Raw genomic sequence first — 16,631 nt, 5'->3', positions numbered from 1 at the left:
GCATGAAAAATAGTGCATATTACACATTATTAATATTAACTGCACAAATAGGTCACTAACCTTCAGAAATCTGAATATAAAGTTTCTACAAGCCATTCTATCTAACAGAATGAAACAGATACCAATATCTGCAGGCACTATACAGGTACTGAATGAATCATTATGACTCTAAAAATAAAAATTTACTGTAGAGGACAACATAACCAAGAAGTTATTAACATATGAGTGAAGCATTTAACTGAAATCCTATTGAATGGTTTTGATGGTGTACTGAAACAGGGAATATTTCCTGAACATCTACACTATATAGTTGTAAGACCACTGCATAAAAGATGAGGCAGATGCTGCCAAGTATTGACCAGTATCACTTGTTACAAATATTTTCAACGTTTTGGAGAAACTAATGCCAATCAGGATTGCTTATCATATTGGTGGCCTTATCATAATCCGCAAAAGCCAGTTTTGGTTTCACAAAAGGGATATCAACAAAAGATGCTACATTTGATTTTGCAATCAAAATTTTGGATACCATCAATATTTGAGGTCACTCCAAATAGAATGTAACTTATCAGAAGCATTAGACTGTCAGTCATAGAAGCTCTTACAGAAAGCAAAATACCTAATTACAACTTGGGCAGCATGTGTGTCTGAGCACAACTGGATAGTGGACAGTGCAGAAGAGGTGTTCCGGCATCATCTGAATGGGGGTCAGTTACTTGTGGAGTGCCACTGGTCTTGGGTCCAACATTTTATTTTATTTATTTTTTTAATTTTTTAATTAATTAATTAATTTATTTATTTTTGTAAAAGACCTAACTCTTAGCAGACAACTTTTTCCTGATATTACTATGATTTTTATCAATAATTCAGTACACATATTTCAAATGACAGTAAATAAGGTGCTCATGGATACTATGCACTGAGTAACTATTTATGTACCTTCTGTCAACAGGTCACGCCACATTTCAGATATCTGCAAAAGACTGTTCTGAAGCTTTTGCTTTACATATTGTTTGCCCTTTCACAAATACAGATGTTGCTAAAGCAACAAAGTACAGTTACTTTCTAGCAGTTATACAACAGGAATTGTCTCTTGGGGTATCAGAAACTTGCTACAAAAGGCTGTATATACAGAAGTAAGTCATACTCAGTATCTTAGAATTGTGAGCTGAGCATTTTTTGGGACTACATTCTCATAATTGTCACAAAACATACATTCGTTTTTGAGTGTTTTGTAAGAGAAAAAGTCCCTCTTTTAATCCAATAATATGTATCATAGTAGAAGAAAATATTATTTCTACTTTGACATTAAAAACCCGAGCACAGAGCACAGTGCAGAAGAGGATCCACTTCACTTCAGGAGCTTCAACTCCACAAATTAAGTTTCTAGGTAATATTAGCTCTTTTTTCCTTAATGACTGTTGTGAAGATCATTTTTGACAATAGTAGTGTTTCTGAACTGCAATGTACTTGCATCATGAATATTCACCCTGAGATACAAACAGGTATATATGAAAGCTTATCACTGGATGCATTTAATTACAACATTTTTTTCTGTAAGGAAACTTGCCTAACATGTACACATGTAAATATTAATTTATTTGTACTATTTATTTAATCCCATGTAATAATTGTAATAAACACTACAAGATCGCAAAACCGATTCAGTCCAGATGCTGTGTAATGTTCACAACATTGGTCTACAGAACACAGAATAAATAAGATATCAAAATTAATTGGACAACATAATTCACCGTGAGGACTTCAGAATGAACTTATTCAGAGTAAAAATTGTAGGAAGAGAGAGACCAGAAACACTGACACATCAGCCATTAGTGTAAAAAAAAAATGACATGGTGCAGTTTTAGTAACTACAAACTTTATCATCTAGTCACTGAATGTGTCACACATTACACAATCGCCGACAACAGCAACAGCTTCAATAACCCCGGGCCACTTCGATCTATTTCCCCTTCAACAAGGCAAAACAATTTTACTAATTTTCCATTTCTTTTCTACCTTTTCCATATCTGCTAATGAATTTAGAGTGATTACTTTTCCACTAACACATATAAATCTGTGTACTGCAAAACTGAGTTTAGTTTACAAGTTACAATGGATGTTTTGTTATGTATTTCAGTTTTTATACTAATTTGTTAGTATTCTTGTACAACTGTACAATGATTGTTTAATAACTTTTATGCATTAACACAACAGAAATTCTGTAGTGGAAGCAGTAAACACAAAATGACTTCTGGCAACTACTCACCTACTGGTAAATGATAGGTAGCATATATTAATAAAGAACTCACTGTGAAGTGCAAACTCCCTCCTCAAAGAAGATAGATTGCCTATCTTCATCTTTTGTTCTATAAATAAAAGAAAATTCTTTGAAACTTGTTGCTAAAAGATAATCACCTTCATCCAGACAATTTGAGGTTTTGGAACTCCACTTGGCCTGCAATTAAGGCTGTACCGAGACAGGTTGTCTAAGAGATGTTCACCGCCATTCATGTTTGTGTCCTTGCTGAACTGCGGGCTTTTCATAGCTGCAAACCAACAATGGAATGAACTGTATTAAGGGTGGCGACACAAAAAAATGTTTGGCAACAAAAGTTCTCACGGAAAAGCCATACAGATGTTTCTAATACTATGTCTCGACACCTAGTTCCAAATATTTATACAACAAGAGCTAAAAATTAGTGGGATTTAGTTAGTAGTGCATAAAATGCTGATACACAGATCTCCAGGCCCTGTTCACTAAATTACATGCACAGCTGCTGGCGTAGTTACTTTGCGATTAACAAAGTGCAGTGGTTGGGGGGCAGTGTTGCCGGCTTAGATGCTTACCAACAAAACCATCATTCCATCTTCATGTGTATTATTTGCATGTAGTACAGCAGAAAGGGCATGGAGGTGTTTGATACAGAGATTCAATGTATCCTCCCCATCATACAATAAGAGTTGGTTTGCCAAGTGGAAATGCAGACAACAACTGTAGGACCCTTGCTCTTAAATCCGTATCTTCTGTTCTACCCCCCCTCCCCCCCCCCTCTCTCTCTCTCTCTCTCTCTCTCTTACTGTTTGTTAACTGGAAACTCAACAGCACAAAGCAATGAGCATTAAGTCCAGTTGCCTCATCCCACAGTGTTTTAGTTACTCCCCAGCAGTTGGAAAAGGATCTAACTTTAATTCTGCAACTAAATTTTGCCCACTGTACTACTTGTACCATGTAATCAACAGTTTGTGAAACAGAAATTCTGATCATTTATGAGCTAATGTGACAAAATTTCAAATACTGTACCAGTAACAAGTTCAAGACAATGAGTTTATGAGCACAGAAGAGGAAAATAAAAATAAAAATGTGTGATCACTGCATTTTAGACCCCAAATTTACTTGTAATGTAACGTCCTGGAACAGACACCAACAGCCCTCACCAACAGCCCTCACCAAGTGCTAGTGTTTTCCAACCTGCACCCATCATGAAAGTACCTGCCCAGGTAGCTATGCTTGTTTAATTCGTTTGTTGGATGTTGCACAGATCATCTGAACAATTCTTTTATAAAATTATTTGGAATGAGTCAATTTGCAAGATAAAATGGTTAGTGTCATAGAATTAATAAGCATTAATAGAGACATTATTATTTTTAGCTCCACTCATGCAACTACCGTTTTTTTGCTACCTCTCAGACATTATATGATATCAGGAAAATGAGCAGAAATTTTATTTGCTGCATACTGAACTCCTTTCTGAGCCAATGACAATTTTAACAATGGGTAATAAATGTCATTTTTTCCCTCTAGCATTGCGGGTATGGACAGCACTTTTTCTCAAATTGTGATGGATTATTTACAATGAATTTCATTAGCAAATATATGTTTATTTGTTAATTTACTTGTCCTTTGAATCATTTCTGTACAAGACATGCACATGGTGATGCACAAACATACAACTGATACGGAGAACTCTTAGCATGATGTGATGTGTAGAAATGTACAAACATAACAAAATTTTCACTCTTTTGGAGTGTGCGCTGACATGAAACTTTCTGGAAGATTAAAACTGTATGCCGGATCAAGACTCGAATTTGGGACCTTTGTCTTTTGCAGGCAAGTGCTCTATCAACTGAGCTACCCAAGGTTGGAGACGAGCTATTGGTGGAATTAAAGCTGTGAGGATGGGATATGAGCCGTGCTTGGGTAGCTCAGTTGGTAGAACGAAATGCAAAGGTCCTGAGTTCAAGTCTCTGTCCGGCACAGTTTTAATCTGCCCAGAAGTTTCTATGTACAAACATGATTTTACTTAGTTCTTAATTATTTTAGCTCCATTTCTTTCTCACATATATACAAAACACGTCTGCTTGGCATAATTAAAGAAGAGTACACAATTTGGATATTTTTCGATGGAATAAGCACAAAACTATTCCACATATATTTTACATTAATGTTTACTTCTTGTACAAAATTCATTACTGCAATTTATTTCATATTTCTTTTCATAAATATGGGCCAAAAATTCAGTTACTGTGTAAAAGCAATGATTAAGCAGCTCCCATGAACCCAGAAGCGGATACATATGGGGGTGGCAAAACCCCGCTTTGTCGGGCTAGCCGCATTGCCACCTGGACCACCTCTGACAGTCAGCCCACACGCTATTCGTTCAATTCTTTTGTCAATCGACTCGACTGAATCGAGTTATCGAGTAATTGTACTTTCCTATGTAGCATACACATCCGCGTCGTCATATTTGATACATTTCTGTCTGGCACCTAGATAGCTAACACATGCCTACGACAAAAATTGCGGCCATTCTACTGATCTCAATACGTTATTCTGTCTGGCATTTGTTCGAGAAAAGTCACAAATATTCTACTGTTTTGTGATTAAAAAGAAACAAATGGGAGAGAGTCTTCAATATAAGCAAACGAGCATAACACCCTTGATGATTGTGATTCCGTTATGCAAGTGTTGTCTGTTTGTCCTAGATCTGACTACCCTACTTTGCACATGCTGAACAGAATATTTGCTTGTCTACCTCATCTATTGCAACAGCAGAAAGAAGTTTTTCAACATTGCATCGTACAAAGACATGGCTAAGATCAACAATGGAGGAGGATCGACTTAATGGCTTAGCTCTGTTGAACACTCACCCTGACATTGATCGTCCAATTGATGATTTAATTAACCAATTTGCCAGGAAGAATAGGCACATACAATTCATCATTTAAGGAAGAAAACCACAATTTTAACTTTTTTATATTATAATAAGGCATTGTCTTGTATATGTGTATAATCACTTTAAATAAAAGTTTCTTAAACTTTGCAAGTGACTTTATTATTTTTTGCTACAGTAAAAGTAACGGTAGCTCACAGTATCTTTAGTGCCCCCTCCTTGAGGTTTTTCTGTATCTGACACTGCATGAACCATGGACTTTGCAACTGGGCAGGATGCTTGAGTGCATCAGCGACACAATAGCCGTAGCTAAGGTGCAACCTTCATGTAGGGTTATCTATTAAGAGGCCAGACAAACACATGGTGCCTGAAGAGGGGCAGCAGCCTTTTCAGTAGTTGCAGGGGCAACAGTCTGGATGAATAACTGATCTGGCGTTGTAACAGTAACCAAAATGGCCTTGCTGTGCAAATACTGTCAACGGCCGAACGCAAGGGGAAACTACATACTTAACTTTTCCAAAGGGCATGCAGCTTTACTGTATGGTTAAATGATGATGGCGTCCTCTTGGGTAAAATATTCCATAGGTAAAATAGTCCCCCATTCAGATCTTGAGGCGGGGACTACTCAGGATGATGTCATCAGCAGAAACAAAACTGCCGTTCTACGGATCACAGCGTGGAATGTCAGATTGCTTAATCGGGCAGGTAGGTTAGAAAATTTGAAAGGGAAAATGGATCTGTTAAAGCTAGATATAGTGGCAATTAGTGAAGTTCGATGGAAGGAGGGACAAGACTTCTGGTCTGGTGAATAGAGGGTTATAAATACAAAATCAAATAGGGGTAATGCAGCAGTAGGTTTAATAATGCATAAAAAATAAGAGTGTGGGTAGGCTACTACGAACACCACAGTGAACACATTATTGTACCAAAGAGACACGAAGCCCACACCTGCCATAGTAGTACAAGTTTATACGCCAACTAGCTCCGCAGATGACAAAGAGATTGAAGAAATGTATCATGAGAGAAAAGAAATTATTCAGATAGTGAAGGAGACAAATTTAATAGTCATGGGCGACTGGAATTTGGTAGTAAGAAAAGGAAGAGAAGGAAAAGTAGTAGGTGAATATGGAATGGGGTTAAGGAATGAAAGAGGAGCTAGCTGGTAGAATTTTGCATAGAGTATAGGTTAATCATAGCTAACACTTGGATTAAGAATTATGGAAAAAGTTTGTATACATGGAAGAGGCCTGAAAACACTAGAAGGTTTCAAATAGATTGTATAATGGCAGGACAGAGCTTTAGTAACCCAGTTTTAAATTTTAAGACATTTCCAGGGGCAGATGTGGACTCTGACCACAATCTACTGGTTGTGAACTGTAGATTAAAATTGCAGAAAGTGCAAAAAGGTGGGAATTTAAGGAGATGGGACCTGGATAAACAGACAAAACCAGAGATTGTACAAAGTTTCAGGGAGAGCATAAGGGAACAATTGACAGGAATGGGGGAAAGAAATACAGTAGAAGAAGAATGGGTAGCTCTGAGGGATGAAGTAGTGAAGGCAGCAGAGGATCAAGTAGGCAAAAAGACGAGGGCTAGTAGAAATCCTTGGGTAACAGAAGAAATATTGAATTTAATTGATGAAAGGAGAAAATATAAAAACGCAGTAAATGAAGCAGGAATACGAACATCTCAAAAATGAGATCGACAGGATGTGCAAAATGGCTGAGCAGGGATGGCTAGAGGACAAATGTAAGGATGTAGAGGCTTATCTCACTAGGGTAAGAAATTTTGGAACACGTGAGGCAATACTGACCCTATGACTTATCTTAGAAGATAGATTAAGGAAAGGCAAACCTATGTTTCTAGCAGAAAGCTTTTGACAATACTGGCTGGAATACTCTCTTTCTAATTCTGAAGGTGGCACTGGTCAAATACCAGGAGTGAAAGGCCATTTACAATTTGTACAGAAAACAGATGGCAGTTGTAAGAGTCGATGAGCATGAAAGGGAAGCAATGATCGAGAAGGGCGTGAGACAGGGTTGTAGCCTGTATCTGTATCTGATGTTATTCAATCTCTATATTGAGCAAGCAGTAAAGGAATTTGGAGTAGGAATTAAAATCCATGGACAAGAAATAAAAACTTTGAGGTTTACCAACGACATTGCAATTCTGTCAGAGACAGTAAAGGACCTGGAAGAGCAGTTGAACGGAATGGACAGTGGTTTGAAAGGAGGGTATAAGATGAACATCAACAAAAGCAAAATGAGTATAATGGAATGTAGTCTAACTAAATCAGGTGATGCTGAGGGAATTAGATTTGGAAATGAGACACTCAAAGTAATAGATGAGTTTTGCTATTTGGGGATCAAAATAACTGATGATGGTCAAAGTAGAGAGGATATAAAATGTAAACTGGCAATGGTAAGGAAAGCGTTTCTGAAGAAAAGAAATTTATTAACGTCAAGCATAGATCTAAGTGTCAGGAAATATGTTCTGAAAGTATTTCCATAGAGAGTAGTCTGTATGGAAGTGAAATATGGACGATAAATAGTTTGGACGAGAAGAGAACTGACGCTATCGAAATGTGGTGCTACAGAAGAATGCTGAAGATTAGATGGGTAGGTACGTAGCTAATATGGAGGTACTGAACAGAACAGGAGAGAAGAGGGATTTGCGGCACAACTTGATTAGAAGAAGGGATCAATTGGTAGGACACATTCTGAGGTATCAAGGGATCGGATGAGCAGAGGGTGAAAAATTGTAGACGGAGACCAGCATGAATACACTTAGCAGATTCAGAAGGAGGTAGGTTGCAGTAGTTACTCAGATATGAAGATTGCACAGGATAGAGTAGCATGGAGAGCTGCATCATACCTGTCTCTGGACTGAAGGCCACATTAACAAGAAGGAAGGTTTTTCAAATTTTTGTTAAAAAAAGGGCGGAGAGCTCCTGTTCATTATTTCTGGTGGCAGACTGTTGTATGGTCGGATGCCTTGGTTATACGCTAAGTTTTTGAAAGTGGAGGCACGCAGATTTTGAACATGGCGTTTCAGTTTTTGTCTTTTACCATGATCATGAACATCCACATTTTTGTTGAATTTAGTAATACCACATTTAACAAACTTTCAAGTTTCTAATATTGAGAGACTATCAAGAGAACGACTGAATGAACTTTGGGAGAGAGGTCCGCAGCTGTCAGTTGGCTTTGCCCTGATCATTATTCTCATAGCTCTCTTCCAGATGAGGAGAATGTCTCTGCAATGTGTGGAGTCTCCCCAGAGTCTGCACTACACTATGAAATTGTGCATAGTAAGCAGAATGGACAGTGCAATGTGTGAGGATAAGTAAAGCTTAGCACACTTGGTTCAGCTTACTGTTTGTTTTGCTGATTCTGTTTCCCATGGTAGATTTCCTACATCCACAGGGCTAAAAATCTTGTTTCTGATGTGGGGGATATTACAGAGCTATGTTGTTCCATATCAGGCATATATTTTGCAATTCTGAGGTGGAAGTTAAAGGTGGTGATTTTCTGTCAAACCAATCACCTGTCTTTTAAGGCCCGTCCACACGCAACGATCTGTCTGCGCAAATGTCTGCGCACATCACATCTGCGCAGACAGATCGTTGCGTGTGAACAGAAGATTTGCACCAACCTGAGGTGTGTGCAAACCTGGAAGTTGGAGTTGGAGGTTTGAGCGAAACCTCTCAAATCTGTCGGTTCAAACCACATCTGCGCAGACAAGTTGGAGCGTGTGGACAGGAGATCGTCGCAAATCTGGCGCGAAACAGCTGTTTGCTCAGTCTAGTGATTGTATTTGTGTGCACAGGGCAATAAAATGGCTGATACTCGTCAGTGTTCTCGAGAGTTTGTAAGTGAATTCATTGAAATATACAGAAACCACCCATGTTTGTGGAAGATTAAAAGTAAAGAATATAGTGACCGAGACAAAAAGACAGCAGCATACAATGCTCTAATTGAAAAATTGCGGGCAGTTGGCGCCTCGGCAAACAGAGAAACGGTAATAAAAAAATAATTTCGTTGCGAACTGGCGAAATTATTTGCGGATGGATGTCGAAACTTATAATTATCTCTTAAAGCATGTAACCCCTCATATTATGAGAAAAATACTTGTATGAGAAGGGAAATTTCTCCTCATGAATGCCTGGCAGTAACATTAAGATTCCTAGCAACAGGAAGGAGCTACAATGATTTGGGATTTTCATCTGCAATATCGAAACAAGCATTGAGTGAAATAATACCCAACACATGTGAAGCTATTTACGCTTTCCTGAAAGATGAGTTCATGAAGGCAAGTCAAGTAAATTAGTCTGTCAGCGAACTGTTTACCGAAAAGAGTTATCCAAAGTTCAGAAATCTAGAGGTTCTGGTGTAGGAGTAGATCAAGTATACCAGCCAACGTTATGGTATTTTGATCTACTTGGCTTTCTTACTGATCAAGAAACGCCAAGACCAAGCAGGAGTACAATTGAAGATGAAATTTGAGTGCCAATGTGCGAGGAAATGGAACACGAGGTTATGTAAAACAAAACAGGTTCGCCCTGCAACTCTCGCAGTAAATTTACGTGACAAAACTGCTTTCGCTTTAGCAGCCACTGTCTGCACCATTTTGACCGCTTTCTCTGTTTCCTGCGGTTGGTCTGAATGTTTTTTGCAACACAAGTTGCGAACACAGACCACAACAGAACTTCCTCCATTTCTATTTTTCAAAATAACTGAATTAAATTTTGACGTTTTCGGGGAGCGTAGTCGCTTGCCACTGATATTTCTTTTCTACACCGACAGATGGCGGGCGAGTAGTAGATTGGGGTTTGTGTCGTGTGAACACACCACATTTGCAGCGATCTTTTGCATGTACAGACATCTGCGCCGATGTCTGCGCAGACAGATCGTTGCGTGTGGACCGGGCTTTAGTTACGGCCTCTTACAGCTCATGTCATTGCTAATGGTATGGAGGATACTGGTATCATCTGCAAGAGTATATTGGTAGTGGCACTAATGTACAATAGTAAGTTGTTAATGTAAAGAAGGAACAGAACTGGTCTAAGTATTGAATCTTGGGGCACACCTTTTGTGATTTTGCCATGGAGTAGCAGGTGTCAATAAGTCCATGATCACAGAGTGTTAATGCTACTAATTGTTTCCTGTTTTGAGATATATGATCTGAACCAGGCAGAGGGATGCCTCTGATGCCACATTACTGCAATTTGTTAAGTAGAATATTGTTGACTATCACGTCAAATGCCTTTGATAAATCTAGGAAGTTCCAAACTGCTTTTTGGTTTTTGTTTAGAGCATCTAGGGTGTACTGTATGCACTCATACATATCTGTTGTTGTGGATTTATTTTTCCTGAAGCCATGCTGGGCTTCTCAGAGGATCTGGTTCTTTTCCAGAAACTATGTTAGTCTTTGATAGTTTAGTATCTCCAGAAGTCTACCAAATGCAGACAACAATTTATTGTGATGATGCAGTTTAAATGTGACATCTGTGGGTGAACACCACATAATATTCTTATACTGCTTGCTTTTGTGCAAGGAATATTTCCTTTCCAAGACAGGGTTTACCTCAGAAAATTATTCTGAAAGACATTACTGATCGGCAATATGCAAAATATGTCAGGAGACTGATATGTTTGTTTTCAAGTTTAGCAATTATACAAAGAGCAAAAGTAGCTAAACTTAATTGTTTGAGAAGCTCAGTAATATGATTCTTCCAGTTCAAGTATTCAACAATATATACACACCCAAAACTTTTGAAGCATTCTACCCTATTTATTGACTGCTGCTCATGTGCTACATCAATTGCTGTTATGATTATTGGTTGTATTGAACTGAACGTAGTGGGCATTTTCATAATTCAGGGATGGTCCATTTTCAGAAAACATATTTAATAATTGTTTGGAAAATATCATTTACCATCTCTTCTTCTGCTTTCTTTCTGTGAAGTACCAATTTTGCTTGTTGAATGTTAAGTGGAAAGTCATTAATATATATAAGGAGCAGGAGTGGACTAAAATTTGAACCCTGAGGGATTATCCCTTTGTGATTTTCCCTCCAGTCACTAAATTTCCTACTTTCCCAACACTGTCCAAATCATTCAGCGCAACCTTCTGCATTCTGTTTAAGTATGATCCAGAACATCTGAGTGTAAAGCAATCGGTTCTATAAAACTTGAGGTTTTCTAAAGCTATCCTCCATGCAACTTCAAAATGCACGTGGAGGAGGAGCTGGTAATGTTACAGTGTGGAATAGCATGTTCCACTACAATGTGGAGTGTGAAATGAAGAATCGGGCATGTTAGATTTTTGCCTTGTGAAGATGAACATACCCAATGAGACACCACATTGTTTTACATCACAAATAGAACTCATGATGTTCCATATTGTATCAAGTTAAACTATGGGCTTTCTTCAAAACAGAGTACATAGTACGAATACAAGCTGTTTCAAAGCAAATTGAGGCTCTCTTGAAATCATGATTTGTTATAATAAAATGTATTTCTTGAAATTCTTGTTGCAAAGTCAAATAACTGGCATGTTTCCCTAATGGCCAGATATCTTTATGTAACTGTCAGTTTGTATCAGAAAGTAAACCCAAGTTTCACACTGGAAGTTTTTCTCTTATGAAGCTTTGTGCTTCAAAAAAATCTTACTTCCATTCAAAATAATTACAAAATGACTCTCGATCTTGTATTCTACGTAATGAATTACATAACTTCTGAGTAATTGTAGTCACACTAACATCGAAAATGCATATATTATGTGCAAAGTGACATTAGACACTATAACTATATTCAATTTAAAGACAAAAATAGGATGAAGATTCACTTGAGTTAAGGAACAACTTCTTGTAGTGCATATGTCAGATTGTTTTACAGCATTATTCACTGTTAAGCCATCAATGAGTCCAGAATCATCTTTGTGTTTTCCTCTACTTTTACTTGACAATCGCTTACAGTGCATGTTACACCAAACACCACATACTGCGACTGGAGAGCACTGAAAGTGCAAATCATAATAACCTGCTAGCCCTGTGGGTCGACAGTACTATCTCTCTAGCCAGGTGGGATGTCACATCTGCATTGCCCGTAACATTAGCTGCCTCATCCAGTGTGAGGATGGCTTAAGAGATAATACAGTCTACTGGTGATATATTATTATTTAAGGCTCGTACTATTTGATGAGTGAATGTATAAATAGCATTTTTCAGTCTATTAACCCTTCTGGAATCCACACCGCTAAGTAAGTTGTTTCCACTTCAGTGAGAGGTTACTCTTGAGTTCACGACTTTTTAGAATATTTTGGAATAAGATGTCAAGTCAGGAAATTGGACAATAATTGTTTGTTTAAATCTGTCTTGTCAAATTTCTTATGAAGTTAACCTGACATTAGTTATGAAGATGGAACAATTTTTCAGAATTCTGTTTGATGTTCTATCAAACCCACAAGAGGTTCTCTTTTCAGAATTTTTATAATTGTATTAATTTTAGTGAATGTTGTCAGTACTGCTTCTAGTTTAGCAGAACGGCATTTTAATATATTCTCTTGCTTCTGGGACAGAATCACTTAATCCTGTATTTGCAGCTACATTTAGAAAATGTCTGTTAAAAGCAGTTGCAACCTGTGAACTATCAGTCACAATATTGTCATTTAGTTTAATTACAAAGCAATCTTAGCTGTCCTGTCTCACATTCAAACGTATCCAATATAATTTTAATCTTATTACCTGCATTATTTATTTCTATCAAGACAGGTATACTTCTGGACATCTTAATGAATTTCCTTAAAATAATACTGTACGTTTGTAGCATGCAGGTAATGTCAGATCTCGACTTACTCTGGCCTTTACTTAAGTTTCCCTCTTCCTCTTACATGAGATTTTAATTCCCTTAGTGATCCATGGGTTACTTTTTTTTTTAATGGATATTGTGGATAATTTTTTAGGAAAGCAACTTTCAAATATCGACATAAATTTACTATGGAATAAATTGAAACTGACATTAGCACCTCTCCCCACAGACACCTCAACACATAGCATCAGTTCCGGGATAGCAAGGTGTGCTGGCTATGGTTTGAAACCACCCAGAGAATTAACGAGGTGGTTCAGTGTGTTGCTTAGCATGGATATGGTTTTTGAGAAGCAGGGACACAGGAACGGCACCCAGCCACCCCTTAAACTAACCATGCCAAATCAATAACCACGCCAACTCTGCACCGATACGGAACTAAGGCACATGAACAAGAAGAAATTACTGAAGTAGTATTTCAGTAGTGGGCAATTGAGAATAAGAATTTATGTTCTACATTTACCTACTGTATGGAACTGACAAAATTCACTCTGATTAGAATATTGCCTTTTTGTAACCATGGAACTATTACCTTGTTGTTATAGTTTCAGCAAGCCTACAGACTACACTGGACAATAATGAGTACTGTGCTAGTGAAATACACACATCAAAAAAGTTTTGCTTCACACCAGTTCCCAGAACTCTTGAAGATAGACATTGACTGTGGATATTGTATCACAGACACAGTTTCTTTGACTGTTCAGAGCTGTCTCTAAATCCACCCAAAGATGTAAACATCCATGCATGAGCAGTGCCTATTAGATGGAGAGGGTCCAACAGCCTATCAGTTCTAGTCATTCCACCAGGAAGGAAGTACACGGTTCGTGTTGTCTGTAGTGAGGTCAATAGCGCGATGCAATCATGTCAGCATTGTTACTTAGTGCCAGGAAGGGCTCTCAACAAGGGAACTGTCCGGGCATCTCGAAGTGAACCAAATTGATGTTGCTTGGACATGGAGGAGATACAGACAGCCAGGAACTATTGTTGACGTGCCTCGCTCAGGCTGTCCAAGGGCTACTACTGCAGTGGATGACCACTACCTACAGATTATGGCTCGGTAGAACCCTGACAGCAATGCCACCATGTTGAAGAATGGTTTTCGTGCAGCCACAGGACACCATGTTACAACTCAATCTGTGTGCAATAGGCTGCATGACGCGCAACTTCAGTCCCGACGTCCATGGCGAGGTCCATCTTTGCAACCACGGCACCATGCAGCACGGTACAAATGGGCCCAACAACCTGCTGATTGGAGCGCTCAGGATTGGCATCATGCTCTTTTCACCAATGAGTGTTGCAACTGCCTTCAACCAGACTATCATCGGACACGTTTGGGGGCAACCTGGTCAGGCTGAACGCCTTAGACACACTGTCCAGCGAGTGCAGCAAGGTGGACGTTACCTGATGTTTTGGGGTTGGATTATGTGGGGCCAACATATGCCGCTGTTGGTCATGGAAGATGGCGTAATGGCTGCATGATACGGGAATGCCATCCTTCGACCGATAGTGCAACCATATCGGTAGCATACTGGTGAGGCATTCATGTTCATGGATGACAATTCGTCCCCCATCGTGCACATCTTGTGAATGACTTCCTTCACGATATTGACATCACTTGACTAGAGTGACCAGCATGTTCTCCAGACATGAACCCTATCCAACATGCCTGAGATAGATTGAAGAGGGCTGTTTATGGACGATGTGACCCACCAACCACTCTGAGGGATCTCCACCAAATCGTAGTTGAGGAGTTAGGCAATCTGGACCAACATTGCCTTGATGAACTTGTGGATAGTATGCCACGACGAATACAGGCATGCCTCGATGGAAGAGGACGTGCTACTGGGTATTAGAGGTACCCGTGTGTACAGCAATCAGGACCACCACCTCTGAAGGTGATACAACATGCAATGTGTGGTTTTCATGAGCAATAAAAAGGGTGGAAATGGTATTTATGTTGATCTCTCTTCCAATTTTCTGTACATGTTCTGGAACTCTTAGAACCAAGCTGATGTAAAACTTTTTTGATGTGCTTATATCCATAAATGCTCGTGTCTCATGTTTTTAATCACCGTAACAGAAAACATAATTGTTACGTAACTTTTAAAACTGTTCCTATTGTAAGCGGACACACTAAACCTCTCTTAATCAATGTTCACTTTTATTTCTCATTAGAATACTTGTAACAAAATTTTAATGAATTATATAAAGTGAAAATAACTTACCTGCCACTTTGAAAGTGGAAACTGCATCTGAGCAATTGCTTGGACTGCGTGTACAGGCAACACATTTATATTCAGCTTCATCAGACTCCGATGCATTTGCAATTATCAACTCCGACTGAAATGAATAAACTGTTTCTCCTTGCCGTATCGAAATACCTGATAACAGATTGTCTTATTAACATTTTGGAACAATAATATTCCTTCATTCACAGGAATAATGAAATCATATGTTTTCAATAAGAAAAATAATCAATGCTTATGAACCACAGGAAAGAGTGAATTGTATGGTTTAATGTGTGTGTGTGTGTGTGTGTGTGTGTGTGTAATTTTATTGTTCCCGTAAATTACCTTTTGTACAGATATCTACTTTTAACATGTGACAGGTCATTAGGCTTACAATCTAGATAATATGAAATATATAAGTACATAAAATACCTCACCATTAAATAAACATGGGAGCTTTCACAGTATATATATAATATTACATCATACACAATTACTTATGATGCAGTATATTCATAATATTACACGTTACAAAATGACTTATGATACATACAAAAAATAAAATAATAATAATAATAATAATAATAATTTTGTGAAATTTAATTAGCTTATATTATACATCAGTGGTTCCTAATTATTGTTAATTTCTTTAACACTGATTTCTGTTGCTAGTTCTTTTTATGATGTGAGAGATTTATCACTCACAGGATGAACTTTTGATCAATGTTTGGTAATGTAGTCACCTACACTATAAAATTATCCTTGTATCAGAAACTTTTTTAGAGTTGTGGGGATTGTTTCCTCAGTTTTGAGGTCTTGTAATTCCCTTGGCATTGCTTGTATTAACTTGATGCCAGGTTATTTGGGTCCTTTTTAAAGAATCTAAGGTCTACAGGGAATGCACCGCAGTTGTTTTCTGTTGCTTGTGTTGTGTGTATGAACAGTCTCATTAGTCTCCAGTTTTGAGTGATCACATAATGCACTCACATTGGTCTTGAACATATACAATGATGGCAGGGTTATAATGTTTAGTTCTTTGAAACAACTTTTACACAATTCTTTTGGCTTCTTTTTCAATATAATTCGAATGGCTTGATTCTGTAATGCGAATATTCTCTCCATTCCTGTGATAGTTGAGTTCCTCCATAGTGTTACTCTATATCACGTGTATGGTTCAAGAAGTCCATGCTGGACAGTGCACAAGAGGTCTCTGAGTACTGAGTCAGTTGTGTCATTATAAATATCACTGAGCTTAGCTTACTGAAAATAGTACTTATCTGCTGTTTCCAATTTAGCTCACTGTCTATTGTAATGCCCACAGACTTAACTGAAGCTACTTCTTCCAGTCCTTTTTCATCTAAG

The 16,631-nt window shown here is 38.1% G+C and overlaps 2 protein-coding genes across 4 annotated transcripts in view; both read right to left on the bottom strand.

The window, feature by feature from the left end:
- Positions 1-16,631, bottom strand: part of LOC126412521 (vascular endothelial growth factor receptor kdr-like) — an 864,770-nt gene that overhangs the window by 657,724 nt on the left and 190,415 nt on the right. The gene's annotated exons all lie outside the window — the stretch shown is intronic.
- Positions 1-16,631, bottom strand: part of LOC126412522 (vascular endothelial growth factor receptor 3-like) — a 224,798-nt gene that overhangs the window by 83,838 nt on the left and 124,329 nt on the right. For all 3 annotated transcript variants that reach the window (XR_007575302.1, XM_050082159.1, XM_050082160.1), the window contains exons 12-13: positions 15,267-15,422; positions 2,419-2,549 (exon numbers count right to left, since the gene is read on the bottom strand). Coding sequence is in view for 2 of the 3 variants with exons in the window: in XM_050082159.1 (XP_049938116.1) it covers positions 2,419-2,549; positions 15,267-15,422 (287 nt within the window). In the remaining variant the exon portion in view is untranslated. The remainder of the gene's footprint in view (positions 1-2,418; positions 2,550-15,266; positions 15,423-16,631) is intronic.

This window comes from Schistocerca serialis, chromosome 7 (genome assembly GCF_023864345.2).
Source record: "Schistocerca serialis cubense isolate TAMUIC-IGC-003099 chromosome 7, iqSchSeri2.2, whole genome shotgun sequence".
Lineage (NCBI taxonomy): Eukaryota > Metazoa > Arthropoda > Insecta > Orthoptera > Acrididae > Schistocerca > Schistocerca serialis.
Note: the sequence above shows the minus strand (reverse complement) of the source record. Positions and strands in the feature narration are given on the sequence as shown.